The sequence below is a fragment of the Scyliorhinus canicula genome, chromosome 4 (assembly GCF_902713615.1).
Source record: "Scyliorhinus canicula chromosome 4, sScyCan1.1, whole genome shotgun sequence".
Lineage (NCBI taxonomy): Eukaryota > Metazoa > Chordata > Chondrichthyes > Carcharhiniformes > Scyliorhinidae > Scyliorhinus > Scyliorhinus canicula.
In genome coordinates, this window is record NC_052149.1 from 120,148,078 (window position 1) to 120,170,413 (window position 22,336).

Here is a 22,336-nt window from a genome sequence, read left to right on the forward strand (position 1 = left end):
TAAGGGGCAATTTAGCGTGGCCAATCCACCTACTCTGCACATTTTTGGGTTGTGGGGGCGAAATTCACGCAGACACGGGGAGAATGTGCAAACTCCACACGGACAGTGACCCAGAGCCGAGATCGAACCTGGGACCTCAGCGCCGTGAGGCGGTTGTGCTAACCACTAGGCCACCGTGCTGCCCTTCACATATGCTTTTTAACTAGTTTACCAACCAGCCCTGTCACCTGCAACAGTTTTTGCACAGATACCCCATTTCTTTCTGCACTTGCAGCCCCTTTAGTATTTGAATCCTTTAATGTATTTTGAATGTCCTCATTCTCCCAACGTAGTAATTTAAGTGTTTGGTAGTGCAGGACCCGAGTATTGCTGAAAAATAAAAGGCATGCGACCAAAGCTTTTCGTCTTGCATTCGTCCAGACAGCTACACAAGATAATCCCCGTTTAAAGACAGAGATGAGATGAAATTTTGTCTTGGAATGTTGATAGTGTTTGGAATTTGCTTCTCCAGTGAGCAGTGGAGGCTGGGTCTTTGAATATACTCAAGGATGAGTTACACAGCTGTTTGATTGGCTGGGGAGTCAAGGGTTATGGGAGACAGTCAGGAATGTGGAGTTAAGGTTACAATCAGGTCAACCTACTTCTTGGGCTGAATCCCCTGCCTTGTACTGCCGGTAGCGGAGTTACCGATGAGGTGGAGAATCCAGCATCATGAAGAAAATGAGATCGGCGCCCTCCGATGCTTGAGCCCCCCCACTGGCTTCGGGATCGAGGTTCCGTCCCATGCCAGTAGGTCTTGAAATGAAATGAAATGAAAATCGCTTATTGTCACGAGTAGACTTCAACGAAGTTACTGTGAAAAGCCCCTAGTCGCCACATTCCGGCGCCTGTCCGGGACGGGAATTGAACCGTGCTGCTGGCCTGCTTTAAAAGCCAGCGATTTAGCCGAGTGAGCTAAACCAGCCCATTATGACCCATTTGCATTCACATAACGAACGAGGCACCACACTCTCTGGGCCCGTGATTCTCTGGGCTAGGAATCACGTGGGCGAGAATTCTTACTGGTCCTAACAAACGTAACCCTGACACTATGGACCTCCCAGTGTGTCAAGGGGGTAACTCTTTAAGGGAGTTGCCCCCAAGGTCCATCCGAGGGCCACACTCCCCCTACAATGCAAGACCTGTACCACCCCATCTCTACCAGACCGCCCCCCCCAACAGAGACACCCCCACAGTGATCTCCTCAATAACAATTTTTAGCTGACTATTTCAGAATCACTCAACCGTGAAGGGAGGTGATTGAAAAGCATTTAATTCTGTTTGAAGTGGCCCAGGAGCTGTCAATCAAAGCTTGATGTTCATAAGCATTGGGGTTAGACCACTCCAGAGTTACTCAACCATGAAGGAAGATGAATGGAACAATGCTGACAGCTGTGGCAAGTGGATGCTGTCTATCACAACCTAGTAAAATCAATATCAAAGAGAAATGAATGAATGGCTTGCAGATCAAAGATCTGAGAGAGTTTAACCCAGCTGTCTGGTTTTCTCTTTCCAGGAATGGACAGCTGATACTTCTGGTATCTGAGCCAGCAGGCACATTGCCCAAGTGAGTGTTAAAGCACTTCCTGGGAGGGGTGTCCTTATTTAGGGTGTCTCTGTGGAGGGTCAGGGGAGTGGGGTAGTTGGCTAGCTGCGGGACCTCACTATAGGGCTGCCCGCTCAAAATGGCGGCCTGATAGCAATCCTTGCCATCCATAAATTTGCATGGCTAAAAATTAGAAATCGCTTCCTGATTTCTGACCCCAGTGGGGTGCAATTCAGCTCTAGTGGGAGAACATAGTCTCCCAAACTGAGAATTTAGCCCCTCATGTTTTTATGATGCCCCTCATTTTCAAATTGTCGAACAATTTAATATAATACCACGGCTCAGAAGGTGATTCAGCCCATCAAGTCTGCGCTGACTCTTCCAAAGAGCAATCCAGTTAATCACAGTTCTGCACTCTTTCCCCATATCCCTGCAATTGTTTCTTCAAGTATTTACCCGATTCATTTTTGACTATTTAAACCAACCACCAACCTATCAGGCAGTGCATTTCAAATCCTAACCATTGGTTACACAAACATTTTTCCTCATGTTGTCACTGGTGCTATTACCAATCACCTTAATTCTGTGTCCTTCAACTATCAGAAAGAATATCCCTTTATTTACTCTCTGTAAGATGTTCATGATTTCAAATGCCTCTATCAAATCGCCTTTTAGCCTTTCCGCTTGAAGGAGAACAATCGCAACTTCTCAAGTCTATATACTTGACTGTAATCCCTCACCTTTACTATCCTACTAAATCTCTTCTGAACCCTTCCTGAAGTTGCTATTCCAGAATTGGATACAATATTGGGGGCTGAACCAGTGGTTCATGCAGGTTCAGCATAACATTGTGTGTTTGTAACCTATGCCTCGAAAAGAAACAACATCTCATGTGCTTTGTTAATCTGTGCTGCCACCTCCAAATATATTAACATGTAAAAGGAGCACTTTGGGTTAGGTATCCAATAGTTTGGCCAATTGTTAGCTACTGGAAGATTTTCTATTCCAATTCATTCCACAGTGACATCCAGAGGCTGCAAAGAGGTCTGGGTGGAAGGGAGCAAATATACAGGCAACAAAAAACCCATGTCTTAACACTCTTCTACAATTCATACTATATTTGCACTGTTAAAACAATAATTTATAGTGCAAGGTTCTGGGCAGCAAGCCTCTTTTTGCATGAAATCCACCAGTGGTCACTCACCTCCATGTGTTTGCATCTGGATCATAAACTTCAATAGTTTTTAAGTAAGTAGTACCATCAAAACCACCCACTGCCATTAGCTGGCCATTAACAACTGCAAGGCCGACCTGCAAGACAGAGAAAAAAATGGTATTCAACGGATACAAATGTTGTTCCTTTATACATAAACAGAAGCTCCCTTTATTTAATTTAGGGACAGTAGGTCATGCCCAATCAACGCAAAACTACTTCATGAAAGGAAAACAAAATCAAAACATTTATAGGTACTGTAGCATTTTTACTTTTAACAGTATTGGTTGAGCAGAATTTTGTCAATTTATTATAATGCTGCAATGTACTTATTTTAATATTTTTTTTTTTTTATAAATTTAGAGTACCCAATTATTTTATTTTTTATTTTCAAATTAAGGGGCAATTTAGCATGGCCAATCCACCTAACCTGCACATCTTTGGGTTGTGGGGGCGAAACCCACGCAGACACGGGGAGAATGTGCAAACTCCACACAGACAGTGACCCAGGGCCGGGATTCGAACCCGGGTCCTCAGCGCCGTAGGCAGCAATGCTAACCACTGTGCCACCGTGCTGCCCCCACTTATTTTAATATTAATCATAGAAATGAATCTAAGATGATTTGCCTAATTAAATAATAATCGCAATAATCATTATTATTGTCACAAGTAGGCTTACATTAACACTGCAATGAAGTTACTGTGAAAATCCACTAGTTGCCACACAATGGCATCTGTTCAGATGTACAGAGGTAGAATTCAGAATGTCCAATTCACTTAACAAGCACGTCTTTCGGGACTTGTGGGAGGAGACCGAAACACCCGGAGGAAACCCCACGCAGACAAAGTGAGAACGTGCAGACTCCGCACAGACAATGACCCAAGCTGGGAATCGAACCCAGGTCCCTGGCACTGTGAAGCAATAGTGCTAACCACTTTGCTACCCTGCCGACAATTAGGAAACAATAGAAAGTAACTTAGTACATTCCCCATTAGTTCCTGCTAATCGAACAGGCCCAGCGGAAGGGAAAAGTAGACATGTCAGGTAAATTTGCCATTAAACTGCAGACGTTTGCATGTTTCTGTAGCTTTAAAACAATGTAAATTGCTCAGTTCATTAAGCAATGCTTGCATTGTGATAGAATTGTTGGATTCAATCTGCCCAGTAAGAGCCTTAGCCGAGCAGGTGTGGCAAAGTTGCCACATCAAGGAAAAGCATATAATCTAGATGGTAACTTTGATTTACAGCTTGGTAGGCCAATCTTCTTTACATACAATTGAGGGAAGAATTATCAAACAATCTTTATTCATCTCACACACACTCTGGGTACAAAGTCTCCAAACTGGGAGATGAACACATGGCTTTTAACTTGGGACACCTAGCTTGTAAATGAATCAAATTTCAGAGTTATGAAATAGACTTTGCTGATTTTGCAATTCCAGCACCGTTGCCTCCTGGGTCTCCGACTGCCACTCCAACCACTCCAGTGCTTCCATGAAGGGGACAAAAGCAATTATATCAACTTCACGGTCACCATGAGGTCCTCTTTGATGGAATCCCTAAGTTTTCGATGCTCTTGTGTTAGGAGCTCCATCCACTGCCCTGTCGGTGGATGGGCCAGCGTTTGCGTTTGTGATCCCTCTCAGTCCACCATGTCCCGCTCTCCCCGTGTCCGCAGTCTGGGCCTTTCTCTCCTGACCCTTGCCGCTCTTGCTGTCTTTCCTGCTTATTAGTAGATTGGAGGGCATTTCCTCAGGTGGTTGTCCCGTTTTGGGTGATGTTTGGGGGGGGGAGGGGGGGGGGGGGGGGGAAGAGAGAGAGAGAGAGAGAGAGGGGGAGAGAGAGAGAGAGAGAATTTCTGCTCCCATGATCTTAATACATCTCCTCCAGAAAAAGAGCTAATAGTATGACTGGTTGTATTTTGAAAAAAGGGACAATGATATAATTGTTTAGGTTGTCATTTGCTTGGCGACCACAATACTTACTACTGGTTATCTATCCTTATAGATAGACAGATATCTTACATTATGCCCACGTTTGAATTTGTAATATGAATTTGAATAATAGTAAATGGCAGAGGAAGGTGAACCGAGCTGTTAGATCCAGACATGGTGACCACAAAGAAGCAATGATGAAAGCAAGAAAAGATTTAATTATACAAATAAGTACACTGCACAACTCCACTCCCCAAAGGGTTGTTAAGGGAACCCTTCAAGGTCACGGGGAAGCTGACAGTCCATATCCCATGACTCTCTTGGGGGTTACAACCCTGGTTTAGAGTTAGTTAGGTCAAGACAAAAGAACAGAATAGTGATAAGTAAATCGAAAACAGATCGGGGGGTGGGGGGAGGGGAAACTCAAAAGACTAAAATGATTTTCCAGGGAAGGTAGTGAAATGAAAGAGAATTTGGGAATTCAAGATGCAATTGGATGCTAGGATTGGTGAATGAAAGTGCCGTAGGAATTAACTGAATGAACTGTAGGAACTTTTCTCATTATTTTCCTTGCTTAGGTTTGGATTTTTAGCCCAAAACAGTTTTGTACTATTGGAGCACTTCCTTGGCCTGCTATCAGGGGCAGGTTTGATCATTTTGAACAGGATTGATCACAAGAGAGTACTGGTGAACAGTTCCTCCATGTAATCAATGCTTCAAGGATTTATTTTAGCCAGGATGCTTCATCCCATCTTTTCTTCGTTGCTATCTACTTTTTGAAGCTCACCAGAAAAATTAATTCCAACAAATTTGCACATTTTGCCCCTCTCTTCAATGTAAAGGGTTAAATCAAGTAGGCAATTGGCAAGCAGCACTTTAAGAAATATTGTGCATAGTGAAAACAGGAATGAGCTTGTGGAGAATATTAAATGTCTGCACTAAATAGCAAAACTATTTGTGCATAACGTGATTCCATATCTCTCTAATGATTAAAGCCAAGTTCTGCAGATCAGACCCGAAAAGGATGACCTCTCAAATTTCTAACCAATTTTTCCCCTTATGGTTGGGGCTAAGGGTTCAAATGTCACTAAAACCAGCCATACGAGATGCACAAATGCAACCAGAGCAAAACGCCCTTTCTGTGAGGAGTAAATCTGCCAACTTCTGCTTAGGACTGACAAGGGCAGTCCCAAGATCAGTAACTTGACAGAAAGATCACCAGCATCAACTCCCACAGATTACGAAGGGCGGCATGGTAGCACAGTGGTTAGCACTGTTGCTTCACAGCTCCAGAGTCCCAGGTTCGATTCCAAGCTTGGGTCTCAGTCTGTGCGGAATCTGCACCTTCTCCCCGTATCTGCATGGTTTCCTCCGGGTGCTCTGGTTTCCTCCCACAAGTCCCGAAGGAGTTGGACATTCTGAATTCTTCCTCAGTGTACCAGAAGAGGCGCCCGGTGCTCACTTAACTATCCTGGAAGAAATCGATAAACGGTTTCAATCTCCGGTCAAACCCCTCCCACATGCTCTCTCAAAGTGAACTTGATTTTTTACAACCCGAGGAATTCTGCGAGGTCGCTCACCCACACCCCTGGGTTCGGCAGCCCCAAGTCCCTCCACCCAACAAGATCCGTTTCCGGACTACCAGGGAGACAAAGGCCAAAACATTGGCCTCTCTCAATCCGGACTCTCGGGTCTTCCCACACTTCAAAAATTGTCATTTCTGGACTCGGCCACCGTCACCCTCAGACATCACGTCAGCGAACCCCTGCCAAAATGCCTCCAGCTTCGGAGAGGCCCAGAACATGTGGACATGGTTCACCACCCCCGTTCATCGCCCACACCTATCCTCCATCCCGTCAAAAATACATGCTCAATCTGGCCACCGTCATATGTGCCCTGTGGACTAATTTAAATTGAATGAGGTTAAGCCTAGCGCACAAAGAGGATGCGTTCACCCTCCTCAGAGCCTCCTCCCATAACCCAGCCTCCAACACCCTCTCCAGCTCTTCCTCCCACTTCACCTTTGCTAACAGGCTTAACCTTTCCTCCCAGTCTATTAATTATTTGTAAATCTCCGACACCCTGCCCTCACCAACCCTGCTTTCAACACCACTTTGTCCTGCAAACCCGGGGACGCAGGTCAGGAAAGGACGGCACCTGTTTCCTCACAAGGTCTCTAATCTGTTAGTACCCATTCCCGCTGGGCAGCTCATACCTCTCTCCTAATCCCTCCAACCTTGAAAAGCTTCCCTGCACAAACAAGTCCCCAAACCGCTCAAATCACACAGCCTGCCGCCACCCCCGGAACAAACCTGTGATTCCCACAAATTGGAGCCCAAACCGAGGCCTCCTCCAGCCTCAGATGCTGTTGTCACTGTCCCCACACCCTTAGGGCCACCACCACTGCCGGACCCGAGGAGTACCTGGCCGGCACGAACGGCAGAGAAGCTGTCAACAATGCTCCCATGCCCTTACACAAGGCTGCCTCCATCCGCATCATTACTGACCCCTCCCCCACTACCCACTTCCTTACCATGGCTATATTTGCTGCCCAGTAATAGTTCACTAAGTTTGGCAAGGCAGGTCCCCTCCGGGCTGACCTGGTTAGTCGGAACACCCGCCTGAGGCGCACTCAAACCCAGTCCGCAAATCCCTGCCCAAACCTGAACCACCCCAGCACCCACACACCCAATTGAAAGCTTTCTCCACGTCCATTGCCACAACCACCAGAACCTCTCAACCCTCTGAGGGCATCATGATTACATCAAGTAACCCCCATACATTCGCCGACAGCTGCACCTTCACAAAAGCTATCTGGTCCGCACCTATCACCCCCCCGGCACACAATCCTCTGTCAGCCAGCACCTTCGCCAGCAACTTTGCATCTACATTAAACAAGATTGGTCGGTACAACCTACACTAATCCAGGTCTTTGTCTTTCTTTAATAAAAGCCTGAGACTGTGTTGAACTCTTCTCTCTCTATCAACTCATTACACATCTCGACTAGCAGGGGTCTCAACTCCGACCCAAACTTATAGACCTCAACTGGAAACCCATCCAGATTTGGAGCCTTCCCTGCATGCATCGACCCCACGCAATCCATCACCTTCCTCAACTCGATCAGGGCCGCCAGTCCTTGCACCTTCGCCTCCTCCAGACCATCCCAAAAACGGCTTCATCCATTCATCCCCACCGGGGGCTCTGAGCTATCCAATTTCCAGTAAAAGCCTCAAAAACCTCGTTCACCCTCTCCGGCTCCGATACCACCATACCTCTATCGTCTTCCATCCGCTCAATCTCCTTCGCCTGAGCTATTGCGCAAGCATCCTGCGGTCTCCCCCTCTGCACTAATATATCGTCCCTCTGGCTCTACGCAATTGCCCCACTGCCTTTCCCATGGAAGTGTTAACATTTACATACAAATGTAACTGTGCTTTACAAAACATGATATGCCTCATAACTTTAAACGTGTCACTTATGCACAGCTTATTACACATTCAAAACATCATCGTCTTGTTGGTCTCCTGCACCTTGATCGGATACTTGCTGCATCAACTTTCAGAAGACTAGTTTTCTGGCTAGTCTATGTGCCACCAACATTTTCAAACTTTTGAAATGATGCTTCTTACTTCGTAGTGTGCTTTCTTGTATATTGGCCTTCTTTGCTGATGCTCGTGTCTTCACTGTCGCGGGTGCTACCCGGTTGACCAACTGTGTCCTCAACTCTTCTTCGCTTCCCCTTCCTTCTCTTTTGAATGATCCACTCTTTACATCTCCTTTTCTTTTCGACTTTCGTGGCATCCTTCTTGCTACTGGACTCGGCCATGGGATTAGCTGTATCTGGATCCCTTGTTGCAATTGCTACATCTGGATCTTTTGCTGTGAAAGCTGATTCTGTGTTTTGCCACGATAGCTGGTTCTGGAGCCTTTGCTGGGTTGAGGGGTTTTGGTTGATCCATGGTGCTTACACTCGAACGCTGTGCTGCATGCCCATCGACTGGTGAGGCATTTAATGTCATCATATCTTTGGACGCCTGCGCAGTTGCAGGCAGGTCTGCGACTTGAGGAATGATCTGCAAACCCTTGCAGTCCAGTATCTTAGCTGGAGCAATGTCCTCCACATTAGGTGTTGCTTCTTCACTTTGTGTTTTAGCCTCAATTAGCGGCTCATTACCATTTGATATGATGATATTTGCTTCGTTTTTTGCTGGAGAACTGATTAGTGGCTCATCCTCATCGGATATGATGATACATGCTTTGTCTTTCATTGTAAAACTGCATGCAGATGTAGCCATCTGTTCTTCCTGCACGTTTTTTGGTGAAGTGATCTGGAGTGTTGGGGAATCCACTGGAGGAACCATTCCGTGGGCATGGGATGATTCATCACACTGTTCTGGAACCAATTTCTCCAAAATGGAGATTATTTCTTCAGTTACCAGTTGGCTGTTCAGTTTTTGTTTCTTATTTATAAATTTAGAATACCCAATTTTTTTTTCCAATTAAGGGGTAATTTAGCATGGCCAATCCAACTAACCTGCACATCTTTTGGGTTGTGGGGTGAAACCCACACAGACATGGGGAGAATGTGCAAACTCCACACGGGCAGCGAACCAGGGCCGGGATTCGAACCCAGGTCCTCAGCGCCACATGCCGCCCTGGCTGTTCACAGTTGATCTGCTCTCAGTTGATGTATTTGTTGCTGCAATCTCACTTTCACCCTCTGCACATGCCATCTTAAGAGCTTTCACACTTGTTATCCTGCGCAGATTGGGTGCTCCTTCTGATCACCTCATCACTACCACCAAACCAACTGAATTACTTTTCATAGTCATCCTCTTTTGGCTCATCACCTGAGCCTTCACTTTCCTCATTGTAATCATCATCGTCTGCAATGGCTTCTTCTGTAAAGTATGACATTGCACGTGGAATCGTGTGTTCACACAAGAAGCGTCCAAATTCAAAGTCAGCAGTGAGTCTTGCTGTAGAACCTTCATCCAACTCTCTATGCTCTGGAACTTCAGGAGGACTGAAGAAATTGAAAAGAGTCATTTGGTACAGTTTTCTAACTGTTCTACCAGTGCCCCGACCCTTATGCATCTGTTTCATTTCAACAGTTTTCAGTGTGACTATTTTTTCTTTCTTCCAGTCGATCTGGCATCCTATGTCTCCTGTGATATCTGGTTCAAAGAAGAAAAAGTCTAACTCGTCAGGCTGCGACGCCGTCTGGCATGCCTTTGCGACTACCTCATTTTTGAAATACACATTTGGATCAAACTCCAGAGTAAAGCTCATTGGCTGTCCAATCTCTGAACGTTTTACGTTTACATCTCGTAGATGCTTTAAGATAGGCTCATCATGCTCCTGTACCTCGCTGAGCAAATCCATATTTTTCAGGACTGTTAACAGAATTCTGGAATTCCTTTTGGCTCTTCCATCTCTTCATCTGGTTTATCTTCTTCCATTTTATCTCAGCTTGTATCTCAGCAGATAAGTGCACCATTATATCTCGTTGAAGTCGCAATGATCCTCTGTATCTGCGCTGTCTGGAACTTACAGCCGAACAACTAGGATCAGGGCCTCACACGCATCCGCTCCTATGATGGACTCGCGTTCCGTATCCACAATGGAAAATGTGACTTCTGTTACGTACCCATGCTTCGAGTTCACATGCTCCCAACGTCACAATCTCATTCCCATTGTAGTCTTTCGGTTGAGCTATTGATTACTTTCGGTTTGACTTGCAACCTGTGGCATTCAGCATCACTGGAATTGTCCATCTGTCTTCGGTGGTATCAGCATCACCATCACTATTGCCCCAACTGGTCAGTAAGACTTCTTCACTCTACATATTCAGACTCATGGTGACCTTACTTGAAATCAAATCAGCGAAAAACAGGTCTTCAATGGACAGCTCATCAATTGCATTAATTGATCCTGTTTGGTCCACTGTTGGACGTGAAAAGGATTACTTGGCAAAATGATTTGTTCTGCCACACTTGGAACGCACCTTCCCAAATGCCGGGCATTGCCGTAGCCATGTCAATGGCCATGTCGCTGGCATAAAAGGTGGATCCGGTCAGCCGCTCAAAATGGCCGACCGTATTGAGGCCATGTTTTTTATTCAACTGCATCACAGTGCTGATGGTGCAGGCGTCTTCTTCCAGATTGGTGCAAAAATGTTTCGGATTGAGCATACTAATATGCTGTGCAGCTAGTGCGCAGGCACGACAAATATTGACAGCGTTTTCCAGTTGAAGCTCTTCTTCCCTAAATAGCCTCTCGCGTACCTTGTCATTTGATATTCCAAACACTATCTGATCGCGGATCATCGACAACTTTAAAGTACTAAAATTGCACGGCTGCGTCTTCAACCGCAAGTCGGTTAAAAAAAACTATCAAAAGATTCGCCTCAATGCTGCCTCATGTCGCCGAGGTCCCAGGTTTGATATCTGGGTCCGTGTGGCGTTTACACAACCCAAAGATGTGCGCTATAGGTGGATCAGCCATGCTAAATTGCCCCTTAATTGGAAAAAATGAGTTGGGTACTCTAAACTTATATAAAGAAAGATTTGCCTATCTTCTGGGTATGTGCACGAAAAACGTTCAAACGTTCTATTTTTTTTTCTTGCGGAGAGCAATGACCATCAAAGTACTTTATTACTTCACTGAAGCTCTTGCTTTCTTCTTCGCTGTCGTACGCGAAGGTATTATAAATTTCTATTGCTTGAGGACCTGTTACCATGAGCAGCAACGCAATACGCCTCTCGGAAGGCCGTGTCTGCAGGCCAAGGGCTGAAACATAGAGTCTGAATTGCTGCTTAAAAACATGCCAATTCTCATCTACATTACCAGTGACTTGAAGCTGGTGTGGTGCCTTCAGACCTTCCATCTCTAACTTTACAGGCAACCGGACTCAACGCAAGGAACGACTGTGGTTTATCAGGTAGGCAGAAGAATTTTCTTTTTTCTTTCTTTGGCCTGTTCCGTCCCTTCTTCTCCGTTATTATCTTCAATTGTTCTATACTCTTGGTACCATGTTATGTTCTGTGTTGTGACGTTGGTGCAGGTGCACAAAGAACATCTAGTTCCTTGACTAGTAAAATACTTTTGTTAACAGGATGAACATGTGGCAATATAACTAAAGAACTATGATACAAATAGTAATGAATAAATGAAGTGAATTCTCCTGGAGCTACTTCTAGTGCGACTGTCCGCCAGTTAGACTTACTACCAACTGCCGGATATCTCGAGTCACGTGGTAGATCTCTATCGCCACCAGCTGGTTGCAGGTAGCATCGACAACTATATACACATTAATAGACAACGATATACAAAAGTGTGCACAGGCATATCACCACAGCCTCCACCTCAAAAGGCAACCCTCTTATTGATCTACACTGCACCTCCCTCGTTGTCTTAGCCAACCCCAAATGGAACACTTGCTCCACCCGGCATTTCCTGAGCCTCGCCGGGTTCCCCCCAACTTCAAGTGCGTCTCCTGAAGAAAAGCAACATCTGCCTTCCATCCCCCTTAAATGTGCAGAAACACAAGACTTTTTAACCGTGCCATTCAAACCCCAAACACTCCACCTAACCAACTGGTTTGGGGAGTGGGCTAATCTTTCTTCCACACCCCCTCCACCCCCAATCAACCATAGCCCCTCTTTAACCAGCTCCCCCATGTCCACACCTCGCTCACCCTCAGCCCCTCCCCAAGATGTCTGCCATCATCTCCCCTTAACCAACCATGCCACACCACTCCACCCACAAAATCATCATCATTCCCTCGTCCCCACTACACCCACATAAACAAAGAAAACTCAACCACCCCACTCCTTCTACAGATCGACCCCCCACTTCACTCCCATTAATTGGCCACCCAGCCAGCATGGTGTCCCCACTCGAGACCATCCCCTACCCCCAAACCCACCCTTCACCCACAATTCCCCAACAGCAAAACACACTTACCCACTCTGCACCCAAACAGAGTAAATACAACAATCTGCCCAGCGTACACACCAATTCCCCCACATTAACACCTCCAAAGTTCAATGTCCTCACACACTTGCCAGTCCATGGCCTCACCAGTCCATGGCCTCACATGAATTCATTCGCCTCCTCCGGCGTATCAAATTCTGGTGCATGACCCACACATGAGCAGGATACAACACCCCAAACTTCAATCATTTCTTATAGATGGCCACCTTCAACGGTTTGAACCCGGCTTACCTCTTGGCCAACCGGCAACTCCGCACCCAAGTCCTGGTAGATCACTTCCGCACCCAAGTCCTGGTAGATCAGCAGCACGTTTTCTTCCCAGGTGCACTTTCTCATGTCCTTCGCCCACCTGAGAATCTTCTCCTCTCGAGAAATTATGCAAACACAACCGTCGCCCTTAGCTGCTCCCCCGCCTTCTGCCTCCTTCTCAAAGCCCTGTGCACTCGATCCAACTTGGGTAGATGGTCAAAGACCCTCTCCCCCATCAACATTCCTGCATTCCTTCAGGCAGCCCCACAATCCAGAGATTCTACCTCCTGGAGCGATTCTCCAGGTCCTCCACCTTGTCCCTCAGCTGCTTCTGGCCCTCCACCATAAGCACCATCTCTGCCTCCAATGAGGTCAGCCGTTCCACCACTGACTCCTCCACCTTCTGGAGCTCTGAACACTGCACCTCCAGCCTCTGCGTCCTCTCTCAATATCTGCCCTGAGCGGCTCTTCCACCGTAGCCAGGTCCTCTGGCGCCTCTTGCGTCTGCTGCTGGAATTCAGTATTCAAGAAGTCCACCAGTTGCTCAGTAGGCCACTGGCCGGACGACACCCCAGTGCCCTCTGCCACCTTTATTTCTGTTGCAGTTCCAGTTCGAAAAACCTCCCGGCCAGACTGCTGCCTCTTGCTTATCTCATCTGATAAGCTATAAACTGGCCCCACTGGGTAAGCACTTTTAATCTCTCAGTGCTCATGCACCTCACACCAGCAAACACCCTCTAAATCAGGTGAAAAAGGACCAAACAAATCCGCTCGAGCGGGATTCACCAAATGTGCGACCACTCACTCCATGGTCGCCACCGGACGTCTGAGACATTTGTATTTTGCTCATAATGAGGATGGTGGAAGGGAGAAGAGGGACAGGAATTCAGAAATCTGGTTACTGGCTTGCTGTCCTGCATCACCTTGCTATGAGGACTAAGGAGCATCTTTTAACACACTTCTTACAATTGTGTCAATCAAATGTGGGATAGAACCACAATTAGACTCAGAACATTGGTGACGGACTGTGATCCATGTAGATTTATGGAACTGGATAGGAGCTCAACTGAATCTAGGGCAATAACTCAGAAGTATAAGAAAACGGCAATCAAATTGCTGGTCCTTTGAAAATTATTTTGTATTTATTCCCATGCAATTTGTTGTCAGTAAGTGACCCTTTTGATTTTGTGAGCAAAATCAGAATTTTAAGTGCGAGAAGATGAGGTTCATAGTGCTGAGGATGTACATTGAGGCGTTTCGAGCTGGGTTCCTGGCTGTTCCCGAGACAGAATTCAAAATACAATGGCTATACAAGTTTTATACAAAATGGTGTAATTTTACTTTACCCAATTCATATCTGCATGATTGGGTTTTTCAGGTTATCGTACTCACCCCACTCCTACGTGATGTCATTGCCACGACTGGAGACCACTGATTAGTGCGAGGATTGAACCTCTCAGCACTGCTTAACTCTGTGGTGTCATCTCTCCCTCCAACAGCATAGATCATGTCTTGGTACACAGAGCACCCCAGGTGCTTCCGCCTCGTTCCCATTGGTGCAATAGTGTGCCAGCGGTTTTCCTGCGGGCTGTATCGTTCAACTGCAGGCAGAAAAATCACAAGGCAACGCTGATTAGCTGCTGTTCTACCCAGGAGTCCCAGTCCCAGCTTAATTGCTCTCACCTCCCATAAACTTTTCAAAATAGTTAGAAATCTCATTGCACCTTCGAATGAAAACTATTACTTTAAAATCGCAAAACCCTTTTTAAAACCTGTCAAAAAGCTGAATTAATAAAACGGCCAATACTATTCTTGTATCAACACCAAATATGGCAAGAGGCACCTTGATTGTCAACTTTTATCTTCCCTCCTGTGCAGAAGTGGCTAAGTTCAGTTCAGTAGTGGCAGCATCATCTACCCCCCCCCCCCCCCCCCCCCCAAAAGATGAATGAGGACATGCTAAATGTTAATGGGGGGGGGTCAGTCTGCATCTTGTCATCATGTGATACCCACTGAGCAGCATGTGATAATTTGGATTTGTCATGTATACCGAGGTACAGTGAAAAGTATTGTTGTGCGTACAGTACAGGCAGATAGTTCCATAAATGAAAAACATAGGACATATGATAAATACACCATGTAGATAGATAGACATTGGGTGAAGCATATGGGGTTGATCTTGGTCAAACAACTTACTACAGGGTTTGACACCAACGATAAATTAATATAAAAACATAGAATGCTGGAAATACTCAGTACATCAGGCAGCATCTGTGGAGAGGGAAACAGAGTTAGCATTTCATTTTGTCAACCTTCCATCAGAACCTGTGTATTTTCAATATTCTTATGTTTTTATTTCAGATTCCCTGCAACTGGAGAATTTTGCTTTTGACTAAATTATGTTTAGTTTGTAGGTTTTTAAATAAAATGCTTATACACCTTTCCCAATATATTAGCTTTTGTTCCATTCTCTGGCTGCATGTCCTTTTCATGTACATATCAAACACTTTTTAAGAATTCAAACAATAATAGAATTCTTCTTTCCACACTGAAAAAATACATACCTGTATTAAGGGGTGAGGTGCCATCAGATCCACCAACAGCATAAAGAAATCCACCTAATACAGCAACTGCCACACCTAGCCGTCTGGTACTCATTGAAGCCACACGCGCCCACTTATTCTCTTTTGGGTCAAATCTAGAATGGAAATATTTTTACCTTCATCACTTCATGCAGAACCACATAAAACAAAAATCGAATTTCCAACCATCTGCACTGAAAGATTTCTTGCCATGCTGAAGTATCAGTTGAATCAAAATAGCCAACCAGGGAGTGTCAAATTTATTCTTGGTCTTGGGTTGTTAAAATCATGCAGGTAAAGATAGTTGGGGAAAGGACATAGTCCAATGAAGACCAACTTACAGGAATGCCTTGGGGTTTGATTAAGACACTCATGACTTAGCTAAAATCCTCTTGCAAGGAGGGGTGATCCCTCTGAGAAATGATTCTAAAACCTTCAGTATATTCACAATTTTAGAAAAGTGGACAGTTAATGTATAAAAATGCATGATCATACAATTTAACATTAAAACTTGTGCCTTTTGTGATCAACTTGAATACAGCCAAACTACAAAATATATCATAAATGGGCTCCACGAGTTCAAAATATTAGTAATATACTTGCTATGGTATATTAATCATTAGATTTTATATGTACCAAAACAGCCATGGCTACAATGCCGCATGTTGAAATTTATTTCATAAGACGGTGCTGTATTCTACTATTGTCATAAAAGAATGTTTCCAAAGTTATTATTTGTACACCAGTCTCTGTGGCCTGGTGGTGTACCAACTTGCTGCACTACAGAGTGATCGGTAAGGTAAGTTCCCAGGAAGAGAGGTGATCCTCTTCTGTGCAGTGAAGGAAATTAATTGAAACTAAAAAGCAGTTTAAATGACTCATTCTCATGATCCTAAAAGCATCAGTCACAGAGCCCAGCTACAATTACGTATCTCCTTGGAGTCAATCACCAAGCAGGACAGACAGAAGCCCAGGGGTTTCTTTTTTGAGGGCTTACTGGGCTGGGAGAGGGGAGGAAAGGATGGACAAGTGGAAAACGGTGCATGGGAAAGGAAAGCAAAATATTTTCTTCTAACTTCATCTTAAGGAAAGCAAAACATCATGATGCATTACTGAAGTAATACATTCCATATTTTGCACTTAAAATTACTGAACAGAAAACTCATGCCAAACGTTGCTAACAGCCACCAACCAGACAGCACAAGGATCTAGGAGTTGAAAGGGAGCAGAGAAAAACCACACATGCACACCCAGCAAAATAGCAGTTCTGGGCAAATACCATGAGTGTGCTTACAATTATAAGCATTTTCAGATTTTAATCAAGTTTCTAGTGGGTTACTAATTTCCATGGAGGCAACACTGTACCATACCTCCAGCAATGCACTCCCTCATGTAAACAGCTAAAATTCACAGCTCCCCTCAAGATGTGGAGTTACGTTGGTTGGGAAACCATGCATCATGCTTCTGTAGCTTTACAATCTAACCAGAGAAGGGGCATAAAAATTACCCCCTGATGAAGAAACATCTTGCTTCTACTTTGTCCCTTTCCCAACAGCCTGTGCGATAGCAGATCCCATGAGAGGAATCACAAACCCACACATGTGCCCTACCACTCCATAAGGCAGCATGTTCGCAGGTGAATTTTGCTATGTCACTTACTGCTCCACACGATTACTGCTATCAGATCACATTAGGAAGAAACACTCCACAAGTTTACCTTTCCACAATGTTCAGACAAGAGACGCCATCCTGGCCACCTACAGCATACAGATACCCTCCCAACACTGCCACGCCAACACTGGTCCGACATGTACTGGTGGGAGCCACGTCGCTACTCCACTGGTTGGTCTTTGGATCATATCTAAAAGTTTAATTATTGAAAAATTAAAAAGATATGCCTAGTTTCAGAGCGTACTCAGCAACAGACTACACTGCGAGTGGAGTTTGTAAACCAAGATTTATTCTCCCCCCCGCCCCCGCATTCATTTCTACACGCGTAAACATAAATCTCTGCTTTAGATGTATTATTTTAAAATTTAAGCAAAAAAAAAAAGCAATACGAAATCTACCTTAAAGAATTCTTTTTCTCCCAGCAAGAGGAAAAGTGAAAATCTCAAGGATAATTTATGTTGACCAACATTTTTGGTAGAAAATACTACTTGCTCCTCAGTTTATATGCAATTTATTACACTTTAGCTTAGATGGCATGGGTGAACAATTGTTTTTCACATATTGTCTTAATGTGTAGACCTTGCTGATAAAGCCAAAACGACACGCTCTTTCCACAAGAATGAACCAGATGCAAAGCCCATGGAAAAGAACTCACATAAAATTCAATAGTTCACACATTTTGTTTTGTGCTTGAGCAAGTAGAAATGCAGAAATACTGGGGGGAGGGGGAAAATGCAAATTTCAACTGTACTTAAAACAAACAGCTGGGTGGAAATCCGATAAAGCATTAAAGTAGAATTAGCAAGAGACAAAGACAAGAGACAGACAGACGAGAAAGCAGGTATTATCCGCTCCAGGTTTTATCGTTATGTGCCAATCAAAGTCAAGGTCCATTAAAAAGTGGAATGTGACTGGCAAATTGATATTGCAGTAGAAAATAATGAACAGGCATACTACAGTTTGCTGCTAGGTTGAACGCGAGTTACTTTGAGCAATTATTAACTTGTTACATAGCATTTTAAGTACGTAGCATTAAGTAAAATATGCAGCCATCAGTAATAATTTAATTGACAGGTTTGTTTTGTATACGTTTAGTTGTTAGAGTTGCGTATGCGAGAAAGATGTATGGACTGTGCAAGTGTAGAACCACACACACAACTTACCTCTCAACACTATTTAGATATGAAGAACCATCATGTCCACCCACAGCATAAAGGAGATCATCCAAAACACTGACTCCTACGCCACATCGCCGTTTGCTCATGGAGGCTACCATTCGCCACTCGTTGGTCTGCGGGTCATAGCGCTCAACACTTGAAATTGCGTCCCCACTGCACCAACCTCCAACTAAACAAGAGTTCATCAGTGATACCTTTTGTTAGATTAATTGTTGAATCATCCGAATGAACAGCTCAACTGCTAAATACCCATATCCATGCCATTTGTTTTACTTGAGAGTATTATAATATAATATTCTTAAAGAATATTGTGTTACAATACTCTCATGCAATACTTTCTAAAACGCAGATAAACAAGATGGTGGAGTAACCATATTACACAAGTACAATGGTGGGATGAATGGAGAGGAATCGCATCTTTTAATTTGTTTAGTCAATTCTCAAGCTGCCAAGATGATGCTTGAAAACTGCACACACATACAATCCCAAATTATACATGCCCCGTCTGGTCAGCAATATTTTATAACTCAATGCATTCCTTTTTTTTTTATAAATTTAGATTACCCAATTATTTTTTTCTATTAAGGGGCAATTTAGCGTGGCCAATCCACCTACTCTGCACATTTTTGGGTTGTGGGGGCGAAACCCACGCAGACACGGGGAGAATGTGCAAACTCCACACGGACAGTGACCCAGAGCCGGGATCGAACCTGGGACCTCAGCGCCGTGAGGCGGTTGTGCTAACCACTAGGCCACCGTGCTGCCCTTCTCAATGCATTCCTTAAAAAAGTAATATAAAAATATTGGAGACAATACCTAACATCATGTATAGTGTTTGTTACATATTTTGGTAGACTTTCAAGAAACTGGTATCACAATTACAGGATTACCAACCTGCAAACAAAACCTCACCGCATCGGATTGGTTTACGAGGCCTTGTCCTCGGACCCTGCATGAGAGGTCGTTCTTGTGGTAAAAGCAAATAATTTTTGGCTTCATCAACAAGGTCTCTGTGAAAACAATACAAAAACTAAAACAGCAATGTTCTATAATAATTATATTGCACTTTTAACATAATAAAATGTCCCAAGGCACTTAACAAGAGTGATACTAATAACAAAAATGTTGACACTGAGTTACAGAAAGCATTATTGCATCAGATGAGCAAAAGTTGATCAAAGAGGTAGGTTTTAAGGAGCATCTTAAAGGAAGAGAGCGCGGTGGAGACGTGCAGTTTTGGGCAGGGGAATTCCAAAGCTTAGGGCCAAGACAGTTAAAAGCACAGCCGCTAATTGTGAAGTGATTAAAAACTTGAGATGTCCAAGGGGCCAGAACTGGAAAAGCACAGATATTGTGAAAGCTTCTCGTGCTGTGTTCTATCCAGAAAGCCAGCTGGTGACAAAATCATCTTTACACATTTCCATAGTTATTTACACAGTTATACATTAAAAACATACACCTCGTAACTCAAGAATCACAGTTTTGGCCTGTGCTTATTGATAGAGGGCTCAAGTGAATTCCCAGTTAATACCCACTGCCTAAAATTAAACACAATTAATATACAAATAAAGAAGTTACACAGATAGGATGGGGTAAAGCCATGCAGGACTTTAAAACAAGGGTGGGGATTTTAAAATTGCGGCATATGTACAAACATCCAAGCAGGAGTAGGTGACTTGGCCCCTCAAGCCTGCTTGCTATTCAATTAGGTGATGGCTGATTGGATTGCGACCTCAACCCCACACTCCTGCCTAGCTCTCCAACCCTCTACCCCCTTGTTAATAAATAATCTATCTAGCTCTGAAATCATAAAATCTTTACAGTGCAGAAGGTCATTTGGCCCATCGAGTCTGCACTGATCTCTGAAGGAGCACTCTACCCAGGTTCACTCCTTCACCCACTTATTCCGACCTATCCCCATAACCCTGTAACCTAATCTGCACATCCCTGGACACTAAGGGGCAATTTAGTTTGGCCAATCCACCTAACCTGTACATCTTTGGACTGTGGGAAGAAACCGGAGCACCCGGAGAAAACCAACGTAGACATGGGGAGAATGTACAAACTCCACACAGACAGTCACTCAAGGCTGGAACTGAACCCCGGTCCCTGGCGCTGAGAAACAGCAGCGTTAACCACTGTGTCACCGTTCCTTTAAAATATTTGAAGACCCTAAGTTCCAAACTCTCACGGCTCTCAGAGAAAACAATTCTCGTGATCTGTCTTAAATGAGCAACCCCTTATTTTTAAAGGACATTCTAAGACCAAGAGCCTGGGTGGATTAAGAAGCAGAGGGTTGATATCTGTAGGTGAACAATATTTGGTGCAAATGAAGATCAACAGAACCCGGGCACAGTTTTGGATTAGTTTACGTCGGTTGAAAGTTGGGGGCCAGCCAGGGGAGCAAAGTCTAGAAGTAACAACGGCACGGATGCCGGTTTTAGCAGCAGATGGGCTCAGGAAAGGCCGGAATCTGGCGATGTTACTGAGACAGAGGGAGGCAGTTTTAGACGTTGAACAAATATTTGGTCAGAAACTCATCTTGGGACCAAACATAACACCATGGTTGTGAATGGCCAGGCTCATTTTCAAATGTTGCCAAGGATAGCTATAGTGGTCAAGGTTCAGAGTTTGTGGTGGGAATCAAAACAAAGGCTTCAGTCTTCCCAATATTGTCAGCAGAAATTTCTGCTCATCAAATATTGGACAAGCTGTGTAATAAATTGGAGACAGTGGAGGAGTTCAGGGACACAGTGGAGAGATAGAACTGAGTGTGGTCAGCGTACAGTGGGGCCTGATGTTGTGCTTTCAGATGGTAAATGCAGGAGGTAGCATATAGATGAGAAATAGATGGTGGTCTAGGATAGATCCTTGATGGGATTCCAGAGAGAAATGTGCAGGAGTGGGAGGAGAAACCTGTGAAGGAATTCTTTGAAGATGTAGCCAGTATAGTTGACAAGGGGGAGCCAGTCGATGTGGTATATTTGGACTTTCAGAAGGCGTTTGACAAAGTCCCGCATAAGAGATTATTGTGCAAAATTAAAGCGCATGGGATTGGGGGAAATGTATTGAGGTGGATAGACAACTGGCTGGCAGTGAGGAAAGAAAGAGTAGGGATTAATGGGTCCTTTTCAAATTGGCAGGTAGTAACTAGTGGGGTAGCACAGGGATCAGTGCTGGGACCACAGCTATTCATTATATGTATTAATGATTTGGATGAGGGACCAAAATGTAACATCTCAAAGTTTGCAGACGATACAAAGTTGGGTGGGAGGGTGAACTGTAGCAGGGATCCTACAGCATGATCTGGACAGATTGGGCGAGTGGGCAAATCAATGGCAGTATAATTTGGATAAGTGTGAGGTTATTCACTTTGGAAGCAAAAACAAGGCGGCAGAATACTACCCGAATGGTTGAAATTGGGAGAGGGGGCAGCACGGTGGCACAGTGGTTAGCATTGCCTCCTGCGGCACTGAGGACCTGGGTTCGTATCCCGGCCCTGGGTCACTGTCCGTGTGGAGTTTGCACGTTCTCCCCGTGCCTGCGTGGGTTTCACCCCCACAACCCAAAGATGTGCAGGGTAGGCGGATTGGCCATGCTAAATTGCCCCTTAATTGGAAAAAATAATTGGGTACTCTAAATTAAAAAAAAAAAAGAAATTGGGAGAGGGGAATGTGCAGCGGGACCGGAGTGTCCTTGTGCACCAGTCGCTGAAGGTAAGCATACAGGTGCAGCAGGCAATAAAGGTCAATAGTATGTTGGCCTTCATTGCGAGAGGTTTTGAGTATAGAAGCAGGGATGTGTTGCTGCAATTATGCAGAACCTTGGTGAGGCCACATCTGGAGTATTGTGTGCAGTTTTGGTCTCCTTCGCTAAGGAAGGATGTTCTTGCTCTCGAGGAAGTTCAGCAAAGGTTTACCAGAC

General features: G+C 44.6%; 1 protein-coding gene across 4 annotated transcripts in view; it reads right to left on the reverse strand.

Moving 5' to 3' along the window:
- Positions 1-22,336, reverse strand: part of klhl20 (kelch-like family member 20) — a 90,824-nt gene that overhangs the window by 3,721 nt on the left and 64,767 nt on the right. For 2 of the 4 annotated variants that reach the window (XM_038795116.1, XM_038795117.1), the window contains exons 6-11: positions 19,307-19,422; positions 18,398-18,581; positions 17,281-17,424; positions 15,546-15,679; positions 14,374-14,582; positions 2,790-2,896 (exon numbers count right to left, since the gene is read on the reverse strand). In XM_038795116.1, the coding sequence (XP_038651044.1) occupies positions 2,790-2,896; positions 14,374-14,582; positions 15,546-15,679; positions 17,281-17,424; positions 18,398-18,581; positions 19,307-19,422 (894 nt within the window). The remainder of the gene's footprint in view (positions 1-2,789; positions 2,897-14,373; positions 14,583-15,545; positions 15,680-17,280; positions 17,425-18,397; positions 18,582-19,306; positions 19,423-22,336) is intronic. The other 2 variants (XM_038795118.1, XM_038795119.1) reach the window with 2 other exon arrangements.